This window comes from Erpetoichthys calabaricus, chromosome 1, assembly GCF_900747795.2.
Source record: "Erpetoichthys calabaricus chromosome 1, fErpCal1.3, whole genome shotgun sequence".
NCBI classification, from domain to species: domain Eukaryota; kingdom Metazoa; phylum Chordata; class Cladistia; order Polypteriformes; family Polypteridae; genus Erpetoichthys; species Erpetoichthys calabaricus.
In genome coordinates, this window is record NC_041394.2 from 332,729,064 (window position 1) to 332,756,706 (window position 27,643).

Below are 27,643 nucleotides of genomic sequence, written 5' to 3' on the forward strand. Positions count from 1 at the left end.
GCCATCTCTATCTTGTTACCAGTCGTGATGTTGAAGCACATCAGTATACTCCTGGCCTCCTCCTCCAGTCTCAGAGACACTAAAGACAGGCTGATGTGTTCAGCACACCACTAGGACCTGATGGAGTCGAATGGAGGCTAAAAGAGATATGAGCTACAAACAAAAATCTGTCAATTATCAATCTCTAAATGTAACTTTTGCATAAGTAATATGTATTATAATAAACACATATTTGATGGTCTTAAAGAGGTAGTAAAAATCCAAAAGCAATAAAGGTCCAACTAAGTCATATAACTAAATAACTTGATTAACAGGTACACAGTCACAAAAACTGCAAAATTATTACTCTTTTTAAGGCATAATATTTGCTCTTCACAGATTGTTTATCATTGTAAATTTCATCCATCCATCCATCCATTTTCCAACCCGCTGAATCCGAACACAGGGTCACGGGGGTCTGCTGGAGCCAGTCCCAGCCAACACAGGGCACAAGGCAGGGAACCAATCCCGGGCAGGGTGCCAACCCACCGCAGGACACACACAAACACACCCACACACCAAGCACACACTAGGGCCAATTTAGAATCACCAATCCACCTAACCTGCATGTCTTTGGACTGTGGGAGGAAACCGGAGCGCCCGGAGGAAACCCACGCAGACACAGGGAGAACATGCAAACTCCACACAGGGAGGACCTGGGAAGCGAACTCGGGTCTCCTAACTACGAGGCTGCAGCGCTACCACTGCGCCACCGTGCCGCCCCTGTAAATTTCATTATAAAAATAATAATTGTAAGGTGACTATTAGCACTATGATAACTGTGTTTCTTACTTTTAACATTGGTATCATGTAGAGACAGCCAAAGGATGTTTTCAGTTCAACTTTCTTAACGTTGTTTATTCCCTGATACATGAACGTGAGAGTGTCAAGTATGTGATTTGTAATATTCTGTAATCATAATACCGCTAAAACAAACGTGAATTCAAGATTCACAGGCAAGAAACTCACTAGAGCTCACTAGACCATAGAATATTTAACAGACATCAGCAAACAAAGAACAGAGGCTGTTCTGCAGGCAAAAGGGGCTACAATGGAATATTAGGAATACATAAATAAATAAACGTTGATAAATGGTAATTAAAGTAATAGAACACATTTTTAGGGTTGTGCATTGTAGAAGTAAAGATTTAACTTTAACAAGTCACACTAAAGATGGGCTATAAACATATTTCAATTTTAAACTTTGAATGAAATTCTCAAATTCAGGTGACTATTTCATTTGGACATTCGAGTAAACAACAACAGTCAAACATTTGTTTTAATCTGACTGACTTAATCAAGTAGAGTTGACACTTAAGTCTATGTCAATTCATTAAAATTAGGCGGACACAAATTTGTATTCATATATTCACTGAAATTTTCTTCAGATGTTGTTTAGTAACAATAAATATCTCATATCCAAATTTTTATGATCATTATTTTTCCAAACGCTAATCATAAATGATGGTGGTAAAATTACACTGCAGTCTTAATAATGCACTCGACAGCGTGCTATAGTGTAAGATATTGGCACTAGTAGACGTCCATCACAGATGAATTTTACGAATATACACTCCGTCTCTTACAGTCACTCTATCTTGACTGTCCACCTTTAGAAATTACTCCCACCTTTCTTTTTAAATATCCATAAGGCAATTGGCTAAAGTGGAACATGAATGACAAATAACACCAACTGACAATTTGCAGAATAAAAAGGTGATTGACCATGACGTTTAAATTTGTGATTGGCTGATAAGTGCCTGATGTACACAAATTTAATATATGATTGGCTGTAGTTGAAAATGATATGTCACGCCCATTTTACTCCAGTCTGCAGTAATATCTATTTGCTTTTTGTGTAGATAAATTGTAGGTGTGTCTAAGGGCGGGGTAGCTGTCAATCAAATCGAGGGGAATGAAACCTGTAGAAATCCTCATTAAATTACCTATTTTACTCTTAAGATGAGGGAGCTAATTTTTGTTGACATATTCACATTTAATTTATATAGTACTTTGCAAATTCCATAATAAGATGTATACATTGGTTAAAGTGGAAATAAAAAGGTAGTACTCAAGATTTTTTTAAAATTAATTCTTTTTATTTATTAATGCAAAAGTACAGAAATATAACAAAAGATAAATATAACATCGCAGCAAAAAGTCTAAATGTCCATAGTTACACAAAATGTGCAGTAAAACCAAGCAAACAGAATGGGAAAAAAGTGGGAAGGGGTTAAGGGGTCTTTTCAAACTGTTTAAAATCAATAGTATTATTCAGTATTTTTTCAAACACTTTAATGATTTAGAGTACAATGTGAATTCTTTATTAAAAACTACTAATGAAGATTTAATTTTGATGCATTTACATTTATAAATAAAATATCTCTAAAGTATGGCATTTAACAAGCACTGAACCGCAGTAGTGTTCAATGCGCTGGATTAATCCACTCATAGAGCTATTAGTTCAATAATTAAATTCAATTTCCATTCATCTACCCAACAAACAAGAAGAGCCATATGCATATGACATAATAAAAAATATACCCAAAAGAAACGCCCTATTAAAAATAAATTTGTGTAATTCTCATAAACTATATAAAGAAAGGAAAAAGAAAGAGCTCCACATGTTGGAGTGCATGTCAGCCAATGCAATTTAATTAGTAGCAATAAAAAACAAAACAAAACAAAAGGGCCCATCCATCGCTATACTCAAATAGATGCTACATTTTCTTTACCTTTTGTAATAAGTGTATATGTTTAATATGTCACTGTGCTCTGTACAAAATACAGATTTAGCTTTAGATTCGTAAAAAAATTTCCATTTCCACTTTTCAACGGATCTTAACGTTTTAGGGTACCCTGATACTGAAAATATTGATCTCTTGATGATGGGTGTGTGTCTGTCTGATTGTGTCTGTGTGTCACAGTTTCTTGATGACGGTAGGATGGACAAATACCAACCTCGACACTTAATCCTGTTCTGAGATGACGAGGTGCTGATTAGTTTTTGAACCAAATTGTGCAAGAGAGTGAGTCAACACTCTGGAGGAAACTTCAAGTGCTGTAATTCTGCAATTAATTAGGAATTCTTCTAATTAATTTCTATCATAATGACCTATTCTATGATCAAAAAGATCATCATCAGAGCAGTAAATGATTACTGAAATGTTCGAGAATAGTTTGTCTAACTTGGTTCCTAGGGCACATAGTCTACTGATGCTCATGCCTGAAATTTTTAGTGATTGGATTGAGAGAAACATTTGGTTTGCTCTCATCTTATCAGGGTGGTATTGTGGCTCTGAAGCTAGGGATCTGCACCAGCAATCAGAAGGTTGACAGTTTGAATCCCATAAATGCCAGAGGTGACTCGACCATTGGGCCTTTGAGCAAATCCCTTAACCTGCAATTGCTCCGTCCTGGGTATGACGTTAATCTGCATCCAGCCTTGCAATCTGGTCTTCCAACTTGCAGGGAAAACTTGGGGGTTGGTGGCAGGATTGGCACTCCAGCTACTGTAAAACACTTCATACTATTCAGTGTGGTGCTGAGGTCACCTGTTGTACGGCTGCACTAGATTCCAATCCGGGTGGTTCATCATGTGGTGGGTGCAGCAACAGCGCATGCCCCCAACCTTTTGTCCTTCCATGAATTTTGTATAAAATGTAACTTTTCCTGCAACCATAAACAATATGATAAACTTATTAGGAACATTCCAACTTCCTTTATTTTCATGATTAAAAACACAGTACCTAATTTAGATACATCTCCTCATCTTCCACCTTTCTACATAACAATTCTATTTATTGCAATTTTGCAGAAACTCCTTTTCTTTCATCTTTAGTACGCGCTAATTTCTTAAAGTTACCTTTGCCTCCAAAAGCTAAAGAGGTTCATTTTATGTATTTAATGATATTTATCCATCAGGAGAATTCCTCAGGTATGTATTTAATATTGATTATAATAACTACTAGGGGGTTTCACCCCCTGCTTGCTTCGTTCTCCAGCCCCCGGGCCTGCTCTACGTGTTAGCCACTCTGTGGCTCTGCCGCTCACGTGTGAGGATGCGGATGTACAATTTAAACAGATTGTTATTCTCATGGGAATTGTTACATATGCACAATAGAACTAACTATTTTACATTACAGGAGTAATTAACCATAGTAAAAATAGTAAAACGTAATAAATTGAAATTATGTTTCATGTTGGGTTAGAAGTATTTGTTGCATTGGGCTGGAGGATGAGTATAGGGACCTAATCAATGACTTTGTTAAATGGTGCGACTCAGAGCTGGTGGTGGATTTTAGGAGGCCCAGACCCCTCATGGACCACGTGATCATCAAAGGTGACTGTGTGCAGATGGTGCAGACCTATAAATATCTGGAAGTGCAGCTGGATGATAAATTAGACTGGACTGCCAATACTGATGCGCTGTGCAAGAAAGGACAGAGCTGATTATACTTTCGTAGAAGGCTCGCGTCCTTCAACATCTGCAATAAGATGCTGCAGATGTTCTATCAGACGGTTGTGGTGAGCGCCCTCTTCTACGCGGTGGTGCGCTGGGGAGGCAGCATTAAGAAGAAAGACGCCTCACGCCTGGACAAACTGGTGAGGAAGGCAAGCTCTATTGTTGGCATGGAGCTGGACAGTTTCACATCTGTGGCAGAGCGAAGGGCGCTCAGCAAGCTCCTATCAATTATGGGGAATCCACTGCATCCACTAAACAGTGTCATCTCCAGACAGAAGAGCAGCTTCAGCGACAGACTGCTGTCACTGTCCTGCTCCACTGACAGATTGAGAAGATCGTTCCACCCCCAAACTATGCAACTCTTCAATTCCACCTGGGGGGGGGGGGGGGGGGGGGGGGGGGAGTAAACGTTAACATTTAACATTATACAAAGTTATTGTCTGTTTTTCACCTGCATTATTATCATTCTTTAATTTAATATTATTTATTGTATCAGTATGCTGCTGCTGGAGAATGTGAATTTCCCATTGGGATTAATAAAGTATCTATCTATCTATCTATCTATCTATCTATCTATCTATCTATCTATCTATCTATCTATCTATCTATCTATCTATCTATCTATCTATCTATCTATCTATCTATCTATCTATCTATCTATCATAATACGTTCTCTTTGAATTTAATATGCAAATACTTTTTAAACTTACACTTTTACTGTAAAACTTCAGTAAAAACATCCATCCATCTATCATCCAACCTGCTATATCCTAACACAGGGTCATGGGGGTCTGCTGGAACCAATCCCTGCCAGCACAGGACACAAGGCAGGAAACAAACCCTGGGCAGGGCACACTAGGGACAATTTAGAATCGCCAATGCACCTAACCTGTATGTCTTTGGACTGTGGGAGGAAACCGGAGCGCCCGGTGGAAACCCACGCAGACACGGGGAGAACATGTAGACTCCATGCGGGGAGGACCCAGGAAGCAAACCCAGCAGTCCCTCAGTAAAAACAATTTTTTTGAAATAAATTTTCGTCAATTTCGCATTGAATCTTGATTCGGTGTTTGGACTTTCATCGTGACAACGCAACATTTAACTGCCCGTGATTGAATTTCATTTCTTTCTCTCTATTAAATAAAATTACTTTTTCGAATGTTTGTCTCTGTGATTTGTTAATTGTCTTTGCAAAAGCTATTCTAACAAGAAACTGTTAATTCGTTTTAATACGAATGACATATCAAGGTCTCCTTTGCTGTCTAATGTTATCTGCGGGAGATGTACTACATTACCTTTCTTGGATACATCCTTCTTTCTACAGTAATTTGGATGGTGGAAGACCGGACGGTGTTAACGGTTGTAGATATTCTTCGTTATATTGTAAGTTGATGTTTTCATCTTCTGTACAATCACCACCTACTGTTTCAGCATAGTCTGTTGATACGCATTTAACCAATTTGCAGAGTAACCAATCATCATTTTTAGCGTTAATTCATTTGACTTCATTGTTTCTCAGTGCTAGGATTGCCCGTGTGCTCATTTTTTCTGTTGATAACCCTTCATGACGAAATTCTTCAATAATATTTGGACATAATACGTCTTCTTTAATTGGGAACTTAAAGTGAGGAAAATGGTAAAATTTATAAGAGCTGAGAGTGCAGGTGTCTGTGAAAAGCATTCACACGAATGAGAGGTGAGAGTACCATGGGCGTAGTTGAATATGGTTTAGAGGAGGGCGGGACTTGACAAAATCTCAAGGCCAAAGTCTCGTCTCGCTGGACTTGGAAAAAATCTCTTGAAAAAAGTCTCATCTCGTCCCAGGATTTTTTGATATAATATAGAGATAAATTTTGTGTGGTGGATATTGAAACTACAGACCATCATCCATATTTCTCATACCGTCATAGTAATACATTTTGGAATGATTAATTCGATTTGACTGCATCTAAAAATTCCCTCTCTTTCCCATTTTACTAGAAATGAGGTAATCTTTGGGATTTTAATGGGAGATATGAAACTTCAATGTTTAATGAATGTCCTCCTTATTTTAGGGAAATTCTTTTTTCACAAGCGTAAATGCATCCCAACGAAACCTTCAGTGCTGTTTTTTATTAAAGAATTTACATTGTATTGTAAATTAAAAATAAAAGGAAAAGAACTTTTTTCTTCTTCTTTCTCTTGTATTTCTTTCTTTCTTGTGTGCTCTGTTTAATTACAAAATTGTTTAAATATGAAATTATATTTTGCTTTATTGTTGTATATGTGTTTTATTGCATTATTATTGTATATATGCATTGTACTTTTGCAATTCATAAATAAATTAAAATATTAAAAAAGATATAAATACACAACGTTGCCGCTGCGTGCATTAGAGATGTCATCCCACTTTTGCGTACGTCGCTCTATTTGGCGTCAGCTTCTCGTTCTGATTGGATTTATAATACTGGTTGGGGGGGAGTTACACTTAAATTAATCTGATAGGCTTTCTGCAAAGCTTCCTATTTATGTGCAAGATAGAATCCATCAATCCATTCTCCAACAATGTAACATAAAATAACATAAGATTATATGAAGTTTATTGTCATATAAACATGTTAAAACCGTGTAATGAAAGTCTTACTTTGCTTGCTCACCTTCATATGCAAAGACAGAAACATAACATAGCACTCTCAGTACCTCAATCTAAGTGAAGCTCGTCATAGCTTTAGTCCATCAACTGTATGTCTGATCCTGAATATTCTGCAAAAAACATCAAGCATCATATAAAATCAAAATGAAGATAAAATTATGCTGTTCTGAAGGTCAAAAATGGTGCAACACATCATCTAGACTGACGTAGGCCTATCTAACAAACTAGCAACTCTGTCTGCTCGATGATTGGGTCACATAAACCCCAATGCCTTTCATACATAAGGGGGATGTTAAGGTTAGTGTTATGGTAAGATCAAATATTTGTTCCTGGTTCATATGAAGGGCGGGTGAGAAGATATTATCTAACACCAAGCCCTTTTGAGATATTAAAATCAGAAAGGTGTGTATGTCATCTTATACAAGAGTGGAAAGAATAAGTATAACTGAGTTACTGTTGCTAATACCAGTGTAAATCTTTAATGATCAAAACCTATGCCAGTTGTGACATACATCCCATGAATGCTCTGGATTGCATCTCTGGTGACGTAACCTGGTGTCATTGAATGTTTCAGTCTTTCAACTTCAGACACCCTCACCCAAGTGACGAAGCTGCAAGTGATCATGGATCGGCCCTCTTAATCCAGAGCCACCTGCTGGCTGTCTCTGTGGCTTCAGTAATGGATCTGATGATCTTCGCCTCACCCGTGATGCCCAGCAGTGTTTGGTCTTTGCACAGTGAGCACCCTGCAAATCCCTGACAGAACGCCTCAATGGGCTTGTAGTGTTTTTGCTAGCCTTGCCTCTAGTAGCCCTGGTGTTTTGGGTGTCTCCGCTCATGGCCTCCTCCAAGCACTCTTCCCAAGGCACTGTGAGCTCCACAGTGTTCATTTGCTTGATATCCTTTAAGAAGACAATCGTGTCAATGTGGAGAGTTGTAAGCATGATGTTTTCCCATCACATATTGCGTGTTGAACTGGGAAAAATATAAAGTGGCCTTTGCAAAGTACAATGTAACGTTTTCCTAAAGGCGAAAGCGAAGCTTCACCTCATGGTCATGTCGGGGGGGGGGCTTGCAGCTTAAGCACAAGCAGGCAGACACAGACGGTGCCTATTTGATTTGACATTATTTTTCTGAATACAAATAAATGGCAAAAAATTTGTACAAAATAAATATTCATAAAAATACACTATTTGTGCTTATCCAAATACTGTATTCGGATTCGGCTTCACCCCTACATTACAGGGTAAGACAAAACGTTTAATCTGGACCTAAACCAGATCCAGACTGTCTCATAAAACTAGACGAGCTCACATTCAAGTTCTTCACTTGCAAATACATTACATTACGTTAAGTCCACCATACTTAGAAAAATGAGTTTGTTCAATGAATGCACTCTTTTGCACAATACTGCCAGTAGCACCCTTCTCAAAGGGCTTTTAGGCAACTACTCAGAAGGTATCCCAAAGATCCTCTCCCAGGGCAAATAAAGTAAGCAGACAATTGACTCTTCCCCCAGACATTAAAGTTAGGTAAGGTGTTATATACAGTTTGAACCAGGAAGTGGACTCTGTGGATGTCAGGCTGCCAGATGTTCACCCAGGTGACTCTTCAATAAAATGCATTACCTCCGTTCATGCTCCTTGCACCACCATCCTGCTAGCTTTCACTTCCTCTATGCCTGCCCATACTTTTTCTTGAATTAAATGATATCTCTCTTTGACCAGAGCTTTGACCACTTGGATCTTTGGGATGAAGCCAAGGCCTGTACTTCCATGTTGCCATCATGCCCACCCATGCCTTCTGTCTCAGGCATGTCTCTGCTACTCTCATCTCTTTCTTTGCCTTCCATCTCCACCTGTTAAAACTTCAGTGCCAGGTACTACCACCATGGGGTCCTTAGAATGTCTGAATTGGAGCACTTATCTTGTGCATGCCAAAATGAACTCTTCTTGAAGACCTCAGAATGGGAGTTCCAAGATGTTACTTTTCCAATACAGGGCCACACTGCTAAGGCTCTGAGGCAAACCCAGCTATTGCTGTTATGAGAAACTGTGTGTATTAATAAAGGCCATAGGAGTCTTGGCAATATTATGTGGTGATAAATCCAGGCCTTTAAACTACCAGGCAAATATGACTTGTCCATTTGGTAAGGCAGGCCTCTAGGTCTCCAGTCATTCTCAGGATGCAAGCTACAATCAAAATATTTCCCGAGACTCTTGACTGGTTCAAGACCATCCAACCTCTGATCCTCAGGGAAAAGCTGACAGAGATGGGAGTAGATTCATACCTGGTGGCATGGATCGTGGACTATCTAACAGACAGACCTCAGTATGTGCGTCTCGAGAACTGCAGGTCTGACATTGTGGTCAGCAACACAGGAGTGCCACAGGGGACTGTACTTTCTCCGGTCCTGTTCTGTCTATATACATCAGACTTCCAATACAACTCGGAGTCCTGCCACGTGCAAAAGTTCGCTGACGACACTGCTATCGTGGGCTGCATCAGGAGTGGGCAGGAGGAGGAGTATAGGGACCTAATCAAGGACTTTGTTAAATGGTGCGACTCAAACCACCTACATCTGAACACCAGCAAAACCAAGGAGCTGGTGGTGGATTTTAGGAGGCCCAGGTCCCTCATGGACCCCGTCATCATCAGAGGTGACTGTGTGCAGAGGGTGCAGACCTATAAATACCTGGGAGTGCAGCTGGATGATAAATTGGACTGGACTGCCAATACTGATGATCTGTGCAAGAAAGGACAGAGCCGACTATACTTCCTTCGAAGGCTGGCATCCTTCAACATCTGCAATAAGATGCTGCAGATGTTCTACCAGACGGTTGTGGCGAGCGCCCTCTTCTATGCGGTGGTGTGCTGGGGAGGCAGCATAAAGAAGAGGGACGCTTCACACCTGGACAAACTGGTGAGGAAGGCAGGCTGTATTGTAGGCACGGACCTGGACAGTTTGACATCTGTGGCAGAGTGACGGGCGCTTAGCAGGCTCCTGTCAATCATGGAGAATCCACTGCATTCAATGAGCAGTATCATCTCCAGACAGAGGATAAGCTTCATCGACAGACTGCTGTCACTATCCTGCTCCACTGACAGACTGAGGAGATCGTTCCTCCCCCACACTATGCGACTCTTCAATTCCACCCGGTTGGGGTAAACGTTAACATTATACAAAGTTATTGTCTGTCTGTATACCTGCATTGTTATCACTCTTTAATTTAATATTGTTCTTTATCAGTATGCTGCTGCTGGGGTATGTGAATTTCCCCTTTGAGTTTAATAAAGTATCTATCTATCTATCTATCTATCTATCTATCTATCTATCTATCTATCTATCTATCTATCTATCTATCTATCTATCTATCTATCTGTCTGTCTGTCTGTCTGTCTGTCTGTCTGTCTGTCTGTCTGTCTGTCTGTCTGTCTGTCTGTCTGTCTGTCTGTCTGTCTGTCTGTCTCTATCTGGTTTAATTATAGACAGGATGGTTATTCTAGGTAAAGAAAAATGGACCTTATCAACCACCGTCCTTTTCTCCAGCATAGGAGACCTTGATTTGGTTGGTTTAAAGCTCACTCTTGCCATCATGATGAGCTTCTGAAGGCCTTGCAGGTTCCACCCACTTCCAGGAACCAATGTTGTGGGTACCGTAAGATTGTCCATAAATGGGGGTCTGGTGCACTTCAGTCTTTGCCAAGGGGGCTCTTGCAGATTTTACTATCATGGTAATGGAAAGTGCTAAGAGTATAAGTAAGATGGTACAGCTGGTTATTATGCCTTTCTGAAGCCAGTGCCAGTCTGATGTAGTAGGTCCAGAAATGACTCTCATCTGGCAATTGCTTTTTGAAATTCAGGATGATTTGTCTTCCCAGGAGAATTGTGTTTGTGAAAAGCAACCTCAGCCAGCTTTTGTGGTGTAGACCCCATAAGCAGAAGAGTACATAGATGACAATTCACCTTAGAGTCTTAGATATTATAAGCAGAAAAAAGGTCTATCCTGGCCCTCATTTTGATGTGAGAAGAAGGCATGTTTGGGTTAGTGTTGCTGGTGCAGTGATGTCAGTCTTAAATGTGTAATCCTCAGTTCCTATTAGAGGAGGAACTACAGATTTCAGTCCTCTCACGTTTTATGCTGACGCAATCCTTACTTCTTGAGATATTCAGATGAAAAGAATGTCTGTTTTAGCCCTTATACAGTGCAACCTTGGTTCATGAACGTCTCGGTACATGTACAAATCAGTTTATGACCAAAACGTTCGCCAAACTTTTGCCTCGGTTCACAACCACACACTCGGTACATGAACAAGCCAGTTTCCCTTTCGGTTTGTGCGCTCCGATGATTTCCACACATGTTGCATTGTTCTTGGTCAGACGTGTGTGCTTGCACGTGCGTGCGTGCTTTCGCTGTGAACTCTTTGTGCTCTATTTCATTTCCCTTCCGGTTCATATGCGCCGATTACTGTATTTAAGCACGTGTTCAGCCTCTTCCTGTTCATTGTTCTCAGTCAGACGTGCGTGCTTTACCTGTGAACTCTTTGTGCTCTACAGTATTTTGTGTGCTTTTGCAATTAACCATGGCTTCTAAGCAAGTGAAGAGTGGTGAGAAGAAAGTTTTGCAGAAAATTGAAATCGAAGTAAAGAAAGAAATTATTGAAAAGTATGAGCGTGACGTTCGTGTTACTGATCTTGCCGCCGAGTACAAGAAGTCAAAATCTATGATTTCGACTATTCTAAAGCAGAAAGAATTTATTAAAGCAGCTGATGTTGCAAAAGGAGTTACAGCGTTAATCAGGCAGAGGCCTCAAGTGCTGGAAGAGGTGGAAAAACTGTGGCTAGTGTGGCTGAATGAGAAGCAACTTGCAGGGGATAGCGTAAGCGAGATGATGTTATGTGAGAAAGCCAGGAAGATTCATGGCGATTTGCTGCAAAACTATCCTTCTACAAGTGGCAAAAGTGAGGAATTTAAAGCCAGTAGAGGATGGTTTGAAAAGTTTCACAAGAGAAGTGCCATTCATAGTGTGGTAAGGCATGGAGGGGCTGCTAGTTCCGACGCTGAAGCTGCGAAAGAATTCGTGAAAAATTTCACAAAATCAGTGGAGGACGAAGGCTACATCCCGCAACAAGTCTTCAACTGAGACAAGACTGGATTGTTCTCCACCCAGTTCCTCCTCACTTCATGCCAGAACTCGACTCATGCAAGGTTAGTTTTCTTGGTGGTTTGTAGTTAGTTTTTGAATTACGGATTTTTCAAATGTTCATTTTTCGGTTCGTAGCATGATTTGTTGCAATGTTACTTTTCTTGGTTGTTTATTAAATTTCTGATTTTTCAAATGTTCATTTTTTTCCCTGTGCTTAAAACTCATTAAAAAAAAGTTTACACAGCGATTGGGTTGTAAGGCTATTAGCGAGAACTCCTGCAATGTTACTTTCTTGGTGGTTTATGGTTGCTTTTTAAATAAAGTTTGGATTTGTTCAAATGTTCCTTTTTTTTCCCCTGTGCTTAACACTCATTTAAAAATAGTGTTTATTTACAGCAATCGGGTCATAAGGCTACAGTATAGCGTGAACTCTTGCAATGTTAGTTTTCTCTGTTGTTCAAGGTTTTCTCAGTGTTGTTTAATGTTTTTACATTTAGTTTACTATTACGCTGTGCATTCTATGGTTTAATTAACTATATTTGTGCTTAAAAACTTAAAAAAATATATATTTACATACAGTTTGTATGGTCTGGAACGGATTTATTGTATTTACATACAATCCTATGGGGGAAATTGCTTCGGTTCATGACCAAACTGGTTTACAACCAGAGTTTTGGAATGAATTATGGTCATGAACCGAGGTTCCACTGTACCTATGGTGACACTGAGCATGTTTGGGTTAGTGTTGCTGAAACAGTGACCACAATTTTAATTATCTGACCCCCTATCCTAATATAGGATTGTATGTAGGCTACAGTCCACCTTGTCTTAGCTTTCAAAGTATATAGAAACTAGCATTCTCACCCACTTTTTTATATTTTTCATTGATACATATATAGTGTACTCACTAGGAAAGGAAGGAAGAAAAAGGAAGACTACAAAGTTGAGTTCAGGAAGGAAACAAGATGACATTAGGTGGTAGTGAAGAGTTACTAGACTGCTGGGCATGTACAGCAGAAATAGTAAAGGTGACAACAAGAAGAGTGCTTGGCATGACATCTGGACAGAGGAAGAAGGAAAAGGAAACCTGGTGGTGGAATGGGGAAGTATAGGAGAGTATACAGAGGAAGAGGATGGTGAAGAAGAAGTGGGATAGTCAGAGAGATCCAGAAAGTAGACAGGAGTACAAGGAGATAAGGCGCAAGGTGAAGAGAGAGGTGGCGAAGGATAATGAAAAGGCGTGTGATGAGTTGTATGAGAGGTTGGACACTAAGGAGGGAGAAAAGGACCTGTACCAATGGGCTAGACAGAGGGGCCGAGCGGGGAAAGATGTGCAGCAGGTTAGGGTGATAAGAGATAAAGATGGAAATGAGGAGAGTGTGTTGAGCAGATGGAAAGAGTACTTTGAGAGGCTGAAGAATGAAGAGAACGAGAGAGAGAAGAGGTTGGATGATGTGGAGATAGTGAATCAGGAAGTGCAACAGATTAGCAAGGAGGAAGTAAGGACAACTATGAAGAGGATGAAAAATGGAAAAGCTGTTGGTCCAGATGACAGACCTGTGGAAGCATGGAGGTGTTTAGGAGAGATGGCAGTGGAGATTTAAACCAGATTATTTAATGGAATCTTGGAAAGTGAGAGGATGCCTGAGGAGTGGAGAAGAAGTGTACTGGTGCTGATTTTTAAGAATAAGGTGGATGTGCAGAACTGTAGTAACTACAGGGGAATAAAATGAGCCACATCATGAATTAGTTAGCAGCAGTATGGTTTCATGCCAGAAAAGAGAACCACAGATTCGATGTTTGCTCTGAGGATGTTGATGAAGTATAGAGAAGGGCAGAAGGAGTTGCATTGTGTCTTTATGGACCTGGAGAAGGCATATGACAGGGTGCCTCGAGAGGAGTTGTGGTATTGTATGAGGAAGTTGGGAGTGACAGAGAAGTATGTAAGAGTGACAGTGGTGAGGTCTGGTAGGAGTCATGGATGCATTCAAGTTAGAGGTGGGATTACATCAGGGATCAGCTCTGATCCCTTTCTTATTTGCAATGGTGATGGACAGGTTGACAGATGAGATTAGACAGGAGTCCTCGTGAACTATGATGTTTGCTTATGACATTGTGATCTGTAGTGATAGTAGGGAGCAGGTTGAGGAGAGAGGAGAAGAATGAAGGTCAGTAGGAACAAAACAGAATTCATGTGTGTAAACTAGAAGGAGGTCAGAAGAATGGTGAGGATGCAGGGAGTAGAGTTGTCGAAGGTGGATGAGTTTAAATAGTTGGGATCAACAGTACAGAGTAACAGAGATTGTGGAAGAGAGGTGAAAAAGAGAGTGCAGGTAGGGTGGAATAGGTGGAGAAGAGTGTCAGGAGTGATTTGTGACAGACGGGTATCAGCAAGAGTGAAAGGGAAGGTCTACAGGATGGTAGTGAGGCCAGCTATGTTATAAGGGCTGAAAACGGTGGCACTGACCAGAAAGCAGGAGACAGAGCTGGAGGTGTCAGAGTTAAAGATGCTAAGATTCTCACTGGGTGTGACGAGGATGGACAGGATTAGAAATAAGGACATTAGAGGGTCAGCTCAAGCTGGACGGTTTGTAGACAAAGTCAGAGAGGCGAGATTGCATTGGTTTGGACATGTGCAGAGGAGAAATGCTGAGTATATTAGGGAAAGGATGCGAAGGATAGAGCTGCCAGGGAAGAGGAAAAGAGGAAGGCCTAAGAGAAGGTTTATGGATGCGGTGAGAGAGAACATGCAGGTGATGGGTGTAACAGAACAAGATGCAGAGGACAGAAAGATATGGAAGAAGATGATCCGCTGTGGCAACCCCTAACGGGAGCAGCCAAAAGAAGAAGTGTATTCACTTATATATATTATGTATTGTAATAGACAATATGGGTTGGTTGGCATTCTAGCCAAGACAGATGGTTTCTCACCTGTCAGTAGGCCTTTTAAATGGAATGATGTGTATAGACTAGCATCCTGCTTAGGTTGGTCATCGATACCTTTCCTTGTTGGGAGGCCATTGTAATGAATGGACATGTGGAGAGTGCTTCCCTGGGCCTTGTAATTTCCAAGTACACTTGGTGGAGTAATCCCTCAGGCATTCAGACACATGTAGGGCTACATGGGAATTGTAGTTTTGCTGAGCTGTGCTGTTGGGTGACAGACTCTAATGTCAGGTTGTGGTTCTGACTGACCTGAAAGTATTCCTGGGTTTTGGATAAAGGAAGTTGCTCCTCTTCACCCAGGAAGTTGGAGTTGGGTGGAAGAGGACAAAGCTCACTATGTGGGAGTGCGAGAATGCGAATGAGTTGTGTTAAATTACTCTATTTTATATACTATTACAAGAAGCTCTTTTTGTAAGGTGTTTGTATAAATAAAACCTGTATTTGCACCCGGGACTTGTGTTTGTGAGGTTGAGTCTTGGGTTTAGGAGTGATGCAACGCCCCTAGTGGTACTAATATATACTTCCATCCATCCATCCTCTTCCGCTTATCCGAGGTCGGGTCGCGGGGGCAGCAGCTTGAGCAGAGATGCCCAGACTTCCCTCTCCCCAGCCACTTCTTCTAGCTCTTCCGGGAGAATCCCGAGGCATTCCCAGGCCAGCCGGGAGACATAGTCCCTCCAGCGTGTCCTGGGTCTGAGCCCCTCCCGGATGACTGAGCTTCTCACCCTATCTTTAAGGGAGAGCCCAGACACCCTGCGGAGGAAACTCATTTCGGCCGCTTGTATTCGCGATCTCGTTCTTTCGGTCACTACCCATAGCTCATGACCATAGGTGAGGGTAGGAACATAGATCGACCGGTAATTTGAGCGGTAAATTAATATATACTTTTATATATTATATTCATATGCTATTCATTCATTCATTCATTTTGTTTTTCCCAAATATCTCAAAAAGCATCAACAATGTAATTTGTTTGACTGCTGCAAAGGATTTCTCCTGCTTTTTATTGGACGTATCATTGTGTAAAATGAATTAACATTCTTAACTTCAGCGCGTCAATGTATCTTTTATTTTGACACTTTACGTTTCGCTCTCTACCGGAAGTGCCACTTTCCTGATGCTTACTGTTCCCAGCTTCACTTCACAGTTCTGTCTTTAAGACAGATTAAGTCGGTGTTTATGTTCCACTGGTCTGTTCGAGAGGCCTGTGACAGAACTGGATCTCTGAGGAAGGATTGGTATGTACTTATAACATTTATTTTTAAAGAGAGAGAGAAAGGAAAAAATGAGGAAAGACATAACATAAGAAAATGCGTCAGAGCGGCATTTGAAGACGGCGCTCTTACTTTTTAAAGGGTGCAGTATTGGCGTGGTATGTTCTGTTCTAACGGTGCTGTTTTAATCACAGCCTTCTAGCATTTCGTGAACACCGATCCCGCTCTCAGTCTCTGGGTATCCGACTGCTGCCCGTGCGCAGAACCACGTGTCGGATCATTTCCTCGATTTCTGTGTCCATGGCTCATTTGCCTTTAAAGTCCAGTCCTCTAAGTTGTGTGTGTGTGTGTGTGTGTGTGTGTGTGTGTGTGTGTGTGTGTGTCAGGATCGATGTGGTAGCAAAATTGTTCCCCTTAACCCAATCCACGTTCGTGGAAATGTCACTCAAACTTCGAATTCAGGGACGTAATCAGAGGTGGCACAGAAATCAATACTCTAATACGTCTTTTTCAACGGGTCAGTGCCGGCCCGTTAATTACTCTAAATATAATTTTAATAATGCAGTTTACATTTTTGTCAACAGCATTTTTGTTCTCATTTAAAGAGTATTGCTTTTCAGATAGCATGCCGACTTCCCAGGTATAACCGATCGCCGTTCTACGTGGGGGATAAATAGATTCATCTGTGATTCACCGAAGTCAAATCCGTGCACTTATCAGTTAATACCTCTGTTTTTCAAATGCCATCAGTGATTCAAGTCTTGTAAAGACAATCAATATATCACAATTCTTAAAATATTTAAAGGGTTTTTTTTTAGATACACCGTTTAAACTATTTTAGGGCACATGATGTATTAAATGGTGATGTTTCAGCCTTAATTGCCTCTGCTCTGGGAGATATGAAAAATATTTAATAAGCTTCCCTCAGTAATTTAACTTAATAATTACTCGAATTTTAAAACTCTTATTTTGTCTTTTTAAGCATGTTTACCCAAAATTTCCTATCATTCTTAATGTAATTAGTTATCTAGAAAAATATTGCTTTTTGATTTATGTGAAATTGTGTTCGGATTCGGGACTGCAAGCCTGTTTCTGGCTGGATGTGAAATAACTGGTGCTGCATTTTTTACGTGGCTGTGATTGCGCATGTGCGGTTTGAACTGACCAGTTTAAGGGTATGGAGGCCATTCAGACGAGAGCTCGCCTTGGCACTTTACGTTCAAACTATTCCCAGTCAACTCTATGCAACGCAACACAAGCCAGCAAAGAGATATGAAAAGTTCGGTAGCATTTTCCCCCTTAAAGGTTGCCCCAGTAATCTGAAGAAAATGTCATGTTAGATTACAATAAGAATAAAGAAAACTGTACATTGGTTGCACGTAATAAAATTTTTTTTTCAAAAATAATTTAACTGTGCTTAATGCATTTAATTAATCTATGCTGAAACAACATAAGATTTTTATATAAAATTATTTTTTTTCATTCTCTGCTAAATTAACTATGTTAAACGAACATGGCTCATGTCAATTAAGCATAATTTTTTAACAGTTGTTTTGTAACCTTTCTAAAAAAAAAAAACACCTCAAGTAGTTATTTAGCTATAACCTATTTAGATTGTCAATTGTACTTGTTTCAGTGTCATTTTATAGTTCATGTTCAAATAAACACGTTTGCTTATACCTTATAACTAGTTATATTTGATAAAACAATACAAACCAACAAAAATACAAAGTTTTCATATTCAAAAGCCCAAATGTGCAACAGTTGTACAAGAACGCTTCTTTGGCCGTGCCAGAAATCCATGACCAATGAATAACTAAATATGAATAAATGAATACAAAATCCACCTTGGATTGAGTGTTATGTTGTAAAATAAATTTATTTATATAAATATAGATAGGGTGGCGCAGTGGCAGCTGCCTCGCAGTTAGGAGACCCGGGTTCACTTCCCGGGTCCTCCCTGTGTGGAGTTTGCTTGTTTTCCCCTTGTCTGCGTGGGTTTCCTCCCACAGTCCAAAGACCTGCAGGTTAGGTGGATTGGCGATTCTAAATTGTCCCTAATGTGTGCTTGGTGTGTGGATGTGTTTGTGTGTGTCCTGCGGTGGGTTGGCACCCTGCCCAGGATTAGTTCCTGCCTTGTGCCCTGTGTTGGCTGGGATTGGCTCCAGCAGACCCCCGTGACCCTGTGTTCGGATTCAGCGGGTTGGAAAATGGATGGATGGATAAATATAGATATAAATTAACGGCACGGTGGCTCAGTGGTAGCGCTTCTGCCTCACAGTAAGGAGACCTCAGTTTGCTTCCCAGGTCCTCCCTGTGTGGAGTTTGCATGTTCTCCCCATGTCTGCGTGGGTTTCCTCCCACCATTCAAAGACATGCAGGTTAGGTGTATTGGTGAGCCTAAATTGTCCCTTGTGTGTGCTTGGTGTGCGCCCTGCGGTGGGCTGGCACCCTGCCTGGGGTTTGTTTCCTGCCTTGCGCCCTGTGTTGGCTGGGATTGGCTCCAGCAGACCTCCGTAACCCTGTGTTAGGATATAGTGGGTTGGAAAATGGATGGATAGATATAAATGAAATATTAGTAAAAATATAAAATCCAAAAATTGCTGCTTGGAACCTGCTTTGACAAAATAAGTTTTTAATTGGTTTTATTAAAAGCAAGTAACATTCCATACATTCCATACAATCAAGTCAAGCTTAACACAATTAAATTCAACCCTCACCCAAGAAAAAGAGGAAGGCCAACAGCCAGAGAAAAACTTTAAAAGTCAAAAAGAGGGACGAGAACCCTTCTCCCCAATATAAATGCTTATTCTAAAATGTTATTGATCAGATCCTGCCAGTTTTTTTTTTTTTTAAATTCTGTACAGATCCTCTAAGTGAGAATTTGTTTTTTTTTCCAACTTCAAATAATACAGAGCATCAGTTACCCACTGACTTAAAAGAGGTGAGTTAGGATTCTTCCAGTTGAGCAAGATAAGTCTACGTGCCAGTAGTGAAGTGAAGGCAATTCCAGTTTGTTTGTAAGGTAAATGGCGTTATTCGGGGGAGATCCTGTTTTACTAGTTTACTGGAGTTTTATGAGGGGCAGCAACAAAGAATTCAATTCTAGAAAAGCATCCCCTATTATAGAGTTCAAGTATTAGAATGGCTTTAATGTTGATGTCAGAAGTGTGCAGAGAGCAAATGGCGGTGAAACAGCTGGAGAAGACAAAATGGCACCTTATCATATGATAAGCTTTTTAGTTTAGATCAGGGGTCCTCAATCAAGGTCCTGGAGGGCCGCCGTGGCTGCAGGTTTTTTCTCCAACCCAACTGCTTAATAAGAAGCCCTTATTGCTCAACTAACACGTGTGCTTCATTTTAGTTGTCTCACTTGTTTAGATTTTGAACCCTTATTGCTTATTTTAGTCTTAAACAGTTGTATTCTTGGTCTTTAATGGCTCCTAATTAGCAATAACATGCAAATGCCAAAGGAGACCAGCATTTCTCCATTTAGCTTGTTACCATTTACACCTCTGTGTGTATTTATTGTGCACTATTGGGTTTAATTAAATACTTGGAAGGAAAATGAAGAGAAAAAAGTGAAGCACTGAGAATCACTCATCTGTTTTAGACTTCAAATCATTTGGATGATATCCTCAAAAAGGGGAAGAAGATCTGGGATATGAGAATGACCTAACATAGCAGAGTTAAAGCACAAACAAGCCATGAAACTAAATCATTGGCAAGAATTGCTTTCTAATTAAGCAACTGGGTTGGAACAAAAGGCCCTCCAGGACTGTGATTGAGGACCCCTGGTTTAGATGAAAGGTGGGAGTAGGGAGGGGGTCCTTGGATAGTTTTATAAGTGACTTGAGTAAAGATAAGAGTAAATTAGACTGATTAGTAGGTACCCTGAAAATGGACCTGGACTAAATTCTGGTCTGGGCAGGTAAAGTGAAATACAGTCCTACACAATGGAAGCAAAACCATTCAATATAATTACACAGTGGAGGTCTGGAACTATATGTTTTAGCTTTTGAGAAAGTATCTGCAGCCCTAGCGTACTCAGTGCTTTCCACAACCAGATGTTAGGTAATTTAATGCTCTACGTGGCACCCATGCTGTGCATTTTGCAGATCTTGAGACAATATGTCAGAATTCTACAGCAGCACACTTGCTGGGTCCCATCTGCAATGCCTTGTGTTGTTTTTTTGTTTCCATATTGTAAGAAGCACATTAATACCAGAGAAAAGCCAGAGAATCGTATCCTGTAATAATAAGGTGTTAAAAGAGTTGACAACCGTGGTTTCTGGGGCAATTCTGAATATATTCCTCCCTGCTTTATTTCTAGAGGAACAAAGGAAGCTGCCGTTTCTGTCACAGATGAATAAAATGAACAAGAAATACACGATGATCCAGAAGGAATATACCGGACATGAAAAGCTGGTCTTGGTTCAGGCGAGTACCAGCAAGAAATAGAAGAATATCACACTACACAGAAGTCTTTTTTTTTTTTTTAACTAATTTTTACTAATGACTAACATGGAGAAAAGAAATGTGGATTTTAAAGAAGAGGAGTGTGATTGGGAATATGTGCAGCATAAGATGGGTCAATCCAACATAAAGGAGGAGGAGGATTGTGAGTGGGAGCCTACTGGCATTAAACAAGAGTCTGAGACATTCTTAGACACGCACAAAAATGAAACTGTACGCAGTGTCAAGGAAGAAGATTTGTCTCCGTATTTGTATCCGCATGAAGATGTAACTGGATTAGGGTTCACACCGAGTAGAGAGCTCTCTCTACAGAATCCTCTTGTCCACATGAAATCTGAAACTTTGAATAGGACTGGGAAGGCCTCCTGTTCATCTCATATTGAAGAAGGTAAGTGCTTTAGTACAAAATTAACACATATAAGGCTTGGGTTGATGGGATTTGCCATCACTGCACTATGTGCACATTACATTAGTGACCCTGTAAAACTATAAACAATATCCATCAATCCATTTGTTCATTTTCAAACTGTGCTTATCCAGTTCATGGGGAGCTGGTGCCAGTCTGTTTTCCATTTTCTATGTTCATTCTTTATTAAAAAAAAACATAGAGAATGAACCACAATATCACATGAAGCAATACCTTAGTTTTAAAGAAAGTCATTGGAAAATATGATCTGGGTTATTAGGGAAAATAATCCTAACTTAATACAGAATGATGCAGAATTTTTGACAAAGGACTTCTATCTGTAATAAGAGGTCCATTACAAACTGCTATTTTAATAAATAATCTCTTCCCAGAGTGTGCAGGTGCATGTCAGTGCGTACTCACGCCTCCCCAGAGTTGATTGGGGTGCTTAGCTGATTGCATATTCATGTGCAAATGTGAGCAGCTCAGTCAAGGGCTTCATTCATATCTCATACCTGCACCTGAGAGGAGAAAAATAGAGAAAGAAAAGAGGCCAAGAGATGGAGATTAAGAGAAAGGGAAGATGGACACTGTAGGATTGTGCAACACCAGTGTGCAGTAGAGAGGAGGCAGGCAGGCAGCCAGGAAGAGGGCCCCTGAGAAGGAGTGTGTGGCCGACACTCGAGGGGGCTGAAGAGGGCCCTGTGGCTGAGCATTTCTTTTGGTAGTTGGAGTGACATGATAATCAGGAGGGCTCCCTCATAAAGCCGAGGTGTGGCAGCGGCAGTCAGAGGAGCGAGGTGAGGCGTAGTGCCATGCTGGGAGCCCCGGGTGACAGCAGGAGCCAGAGCTTGTGATAAAAGGTTGATTGCACCTGTCGGAGGGACGTCTCCTTTGGCTGCAGGATCCCATCTGGGGAAAGCAGAAGAGACTGTGAGTACACTGGGGACTTTACGTTTTTAGAACTGTTTCCTACTGTGTGGTTTTAACCTCGTTTAAATGGATATTTATTTATTGACTATTTTAACCTCCACTGATCACTGGATTTTTTATTTGATTATTTATTTGAAGAACTGACACACTGCATTTTTGGACACAGTCTGTATTTGTTAATAAATGCACTGAGTACTAAGCACCAACCCCTTGCTGACTGTGTGTGTCCTCATTTGCCTGGCTCATCCTTGGGTATGTTATCAGTGGTTCTGGGTTCAAGAGGTCCTTGGAAGCAACCAGAGAGTGTGGAGCTGACCTGAACTGTCACCATATCCTGTTTCTTTCTGCTTACAGTTTAGACAGTTTCCCTGTGTCTGTTTATGCTGCTCTCTTTGTTTTGGTTCATCCCACATCCTGAAGAGAAGTATGCATGTTGATCAGTGACTCCAGACATCCTTTAGTGTTACTATTTCTTTCTTCCTTTTACTAGGAAAAAATATGATATTTAATTTTACATATAGATGTTTTGGTTTAGTATATACTACAGTCTCTAATGAACCTTTTCCCAGGGAGTGTGTGACCCTGCTGGATACAGACATTAAACAGTCTTTTCCTATTAATCAATGTCACGAAAAAACAAATTGAATCCACTTTGATTCAATGTTGTATCACAATATAATGTGAAAACTTCCAAGGGGGTAAATACTTTTCACTCCTGTTTGATCAAGAATCTATTAAAAATTTTATGTTGACAGTTAAAACACTTTTGTCTTTTAATTTGTTCTTGTCCCGGTCCTTTGTTATGGCATTTTCAGTTTTGATTTTTCTTCGATAGGTTGGATAGTAGTTAAGCCAGTGCATTAAACGGAGGAAAATGATAAACTGTCATCAGTTTAAAAGTGTCATAAGTTGGATTTTTGAACAGACATAAAGTCTACTTCACTACCAAATTGCCCACTGTCATATTTCTTTCTGAGTTTATGTATTTATGTAAATTTGTGAATTTTTATATATCTACAGATTCACAAGAGAGTGCCAACATCTCCTTGCCTTCATTTTTTCAGGGCAGACCTGAACAGATAAAAAATATGAGGACATTGACATCTGAAAATTCCGAGATTTTGATACCAGCCACAGTGCACAATAGTTGTCAGCCTGTCGTGAAACTAAGAAGGATAAACAGAATCAACTCACAACCACATGTGGAAAATACAAGTACAGCAGCTTTGTCTGGCTGTCAAGAGAGGGAGACATCATCTAAACACAAATCCAAAAACAAAAATAAGTGGAGTCATATGAGGGAGAAGACATATTGCTGTTCTCACTGTGGCAAACAGTTCTTTGACAATAGCAGCCTTCAGAGGCACGCAAGAATCCACACTGGAGAGAAGCCGTTTTTTTGTTCAGAATGTGGCAAACGATTCTTTGACAGCAGTAGTCATCAGCGACACGCAAGAATCCACACTGGAGAGAAGCCATATTGTTGTTCTGATTGTGGCAAGCAATTCTCTACAAGTAGCAGTCTTCAGATCCACAAAAGAATTCATACTGGAGACAAGCCATTTTTTTGCTCTGAATGTGGCAAAGGATTCTCTGACAGTAGCAGTCTTCAGAGACATACAAGAATTCATACAGGAGAGAAGCCATATTACTGTTCTGATTGCGGCAAACAGTTCTCCACCAGCAGTAATCTTCAAACCCATATAAGAAGTCACACTGGGGAGAAGCCATATTGCTGTTCTGACTGTGGCAAACGATTTTCCACCTGTAGCAGTCGTCAGAAACACTCAAGGATTCACAGTGGAGAGAAGTCTCATTGCTGTCCTAAATGTGGCAAACAGTTCTTCTCCAGCAGTAGTCTTCAGACACACACAAGAATTCACACTGGAGAGAAGCTGTATTGCTGTTCTGAATGTGGCAAACGATTCTCAGACAGTACTCATCTTCAGATCCACACCAGAATTCACACTGGGGAGAAACCGTATAACTGTCCTAAGTGTGGCAAACGATTCTCTGAGAGTAGCAATCTTCAGAAACATTCAAGAATCCATACCGGAGAGAAGCCATATTGCTGTTCTGAATGTGGTAAACGATTCTCCGATAGTAGTAGTGTTCACAGACACATAAGGATTCACAATGGAGAAAGGCCATATTGCTGTTTTAACTGTGGCAAACGATTCTCCACCAGTAGCAACCTTCAGAAACACAGAAAAATTCACACTGGTGAAAACCAGAGCAATGCAGCAAAGAGTCCCAGCTCAAGAATGAGCTTTACTCCTCTCTTGTCCACCACCTGATCAAAGTCCTGTGCAGCCTCCTGTGATGTTTGAATGAAAGAGGATACCACAACATGCCACGAAGACCCACTGCATTTAATCCTCTAAGACCAAGCTTGTAAAAAGAAAGAAAGAAAGAGACTTATGAAAATGTATGTCAAGCAGAATGGGTAGTCTTTTGGCTTGGATTTTATTTTTTCTCTGCACTCCCCGACCAACTAACTTTATTACTGGATCATCATTTAAAGACTTAAAAAAACAATTCTATATTTAAGAACTCTATTTTTATTAATTATATATCTTATGTATTTATGCATTTTTTATTTTTGTATATGATTTATTAATTATTTTTCTTATCTAATTTTTAATTTTGTTTTTCATTTCATGCAACTGATTCTTTGACATTTTATGAAGCACTTGGAGCTTCATCGTTTGTATAAAAATGTTCTATAGAAATAAATGTTAATGTTGCATTACTTCAACCCTTATGGAGAAATTCGTCCATTGTCCCCTTACACTTGACTGCTAGCTATAATTCAATATCAGTCTTTCAGATCACAATGGAGGAATTTTAGCTTGCTCCACTTTGCAGAACCAGTTTAATTAGGAAACATGTTTAGGTTTTGAAGGAGGAACTACAGATTTCAGGTCCTACCATCTTTATTGGGTTTAAGTGCTGACTTTAGGTTAGGCCTGTCCAAAACTTTTCTTTTGCTTTTTTTTAGTCATTCTAATGTGGACTTTGTTTTTAGATCTTTGTCTTGCTTCATGGCCTAGCTACAACTTTAACTCTCGTGGACTGATGAATACACATTCACCTTAAGAATTTTATAATATAGAAAGTAATTCATAGTTCCTTTAATTATAGCAAGTCATCCAAGTCTAAAGACAGCAAAGTAACCCCACAACACAACCACTGCCATATCTAATTGTTGGTGTGTTGTTATTAATGTGGAATGCTGTGTTTGTTTTACTTTGAACATATCTATCTATCTATCTATCTATCTATCTATCTATCTATCTATCTATCTATCTATCTATCTATCTATCTATCTATCTATCTATCTATCTATCTATCTATGTATCTGTCTGTCTGTCTGTCGTTATATAGTGCCTTTCATATCTGTATGTCTGTCTGTCGTTATATAGTGCCTTTCATTATCTATCTGTATGTCTGTCTGTCGTTATATAGTGCCTTTCATTATCTATCTATCTGTTGTGATGTGTGGGTCACAGACATGCACAAGGGAGAAGGAGGTGAGTCCAGGTTTCTGAGAAAATCAGCTTTATTGTTGTGAAGACAGGAACCATCTCAAGCGTTTATTCAAACAGGAGCTGTCACTTAAACACATGCAGCATGCAAACAGTGGCAATGTCGTCCTGCCTTCGCTTCTTTTACAGATTAATAAGAATAGATAGCCTTCCTGCACAAGACAGAAGACAGAAAGTGAGTGCAAGGCCAAGTCAGCGGCCAGTTTTAAATGTTCCTCACAACAACCATTGGGTGACCAACACGTTATGCGGTGAGCCTGCGAGCTTGCAGTTTACCTGACAACCAACTCCTGCCTGTTTTAAAAGAGTTTTTAGCAGACAGCACAATATAAAGTAAGACAAGTATGACTTAAGCTAATACATGTATATTATCCTTTCAAAAATGTAAAAATAAAGGAAAACATTGAAGCTGAGTTTCTTTTAGGAATTTACCTTTAATAATAATAATTTTATACATATATTGTGTTTCCCATATTCAAAGTGCTTTATGCAACCAGTTTTATTAGGAGTTTTATCTTAATTGATTTTCTCTGTTCTTTAAAGATGTAATACTTGAAGAAATCTACAAATTTACTTGCAAAACATCCAGTCCTTTGGTAAATGTAATGATAAAAAAGCTATTTATTAAACAGGTCAAGGTATAAACCTGTTAAAACCATGAGACTTGTTTAATCGGTTGTTGTTTACTTTGTTGTATTTACAGTCATGGCCGAAATTATCGGCACCCCCTGGAATTTTCCCAGAAAATGCACCATTTCTCCCAGAAAATTGTTGCAATTACAAATGTTTTGGTATACACATGTTTATTTCCTTTATGTGCATTGGAACAACACAAAAAAACAGAGAAAAAAAAAGCCAAATCTGACATCATGTCACACAGAACTCCAAAAATGGGCCGGACAAAATTATTGGCACCCTCTACTTAACATTTGGTTGCATGCCGTTTGGAAAAAATAACTGAAATCAAGCGCTTCCTATAACCATCAACAAGCTTGTTACACCTCTCAACTGGAATTTCCAACCACTCTTCTTTTGCAAACTGCTCAAGGTTTCTCAGATTTGAAGGGCGCCTTCTCCCAACAGCAATTTTGAGATCTCTCCATAAGTGTTCAATCAGAGTTAGATCTGGACTCATTGCTGGCCACTTCAGAACACTCCAGCGCTTTGTCTTCAACCATTTTTGGGTGCTTTTAGAGGTGTATTTGGGGTCATTGTCCTGCTGGAACACCCATGACCTCTAACGCAGACCCAGCTTTCTGACACTGGGCCCTACATTGCACCCCAACATCTTTTGGTAGTCTTCAGATTTCATGATGTCTTGCACACAGTCAAGGCATCCAGTGCCAGAGGCAGCGAAACATCCCCAAAACATTTTAGAACCTCCACCATGTTTGACTGTAGGTACTGTGTTCTTTTCTTCGTAGGCCTCATTCCATTTTCTGTAAACAGTAGAATGATGAGCTTTACCATACAGACATACAAAATACACTTGAAGGCGAACTAAATATTTTTTTGTGATATTTTAATGCAAATTTTGAGTTGTGGACACCAACATTTTGTAAATGTTCAGGCAAAACAAGCTTATTCAGTTTGTTTGGGTTGAAATAAGCTATGAGAATAAACGTTAGAAAACATGAGTAGCTCTCAGTCATTTTCATTTTGTAAAAGTAGCTCTCAGAAGAAAAAAGGTTGGAGACCCTTGCATTAGACTATGATTAACATTAGGGCCCTGTTACACTGTGGTTAATATTAGGGTTGCAGGAGGGTTATTTGAGTCAAAAGATGTTTTGTGACTAACGTTGTGGGCATTACCTGATCTATGTGCCCAGGATTGTT

The 27,643-nt window shown here is 40.0% G+C and overlaps 1 protein-coding gene across 1 annotated transcript in view; it reads left to right on the forward strand.

The window, feature by feature from the left end:
- The first annotated feature begins 16,341 nt into the window (after positions 1 to 16,341).
- The window catches only part of LOC114665164 (zinc finger protein 91-like), a 64,093-nt gene continuing 52,791 nt past the window's right edge, over positions 16,342 to 27,643 (forward strand). The window contains exons 1-3 of the mRNA XM_028819622.2: positions 16,342 to 16,468; positions 20,778 to 21,308; positions 23,280 to 24,554. Of these exons, the coding sequence (XP_028675455.2) occupies positions 20,960 to 21,308; positions 23,280 to 24,554 (1,624 nt within the window). The 5' untranslated portion in view covers positions 16,342 to 16,468; positions 20,778 to 20,959. The remainder of the gene's footprint in view (positions 16,469 to 20,777; positions 21,309 to 23,279; positions 24,555 to 27,643) is intronic.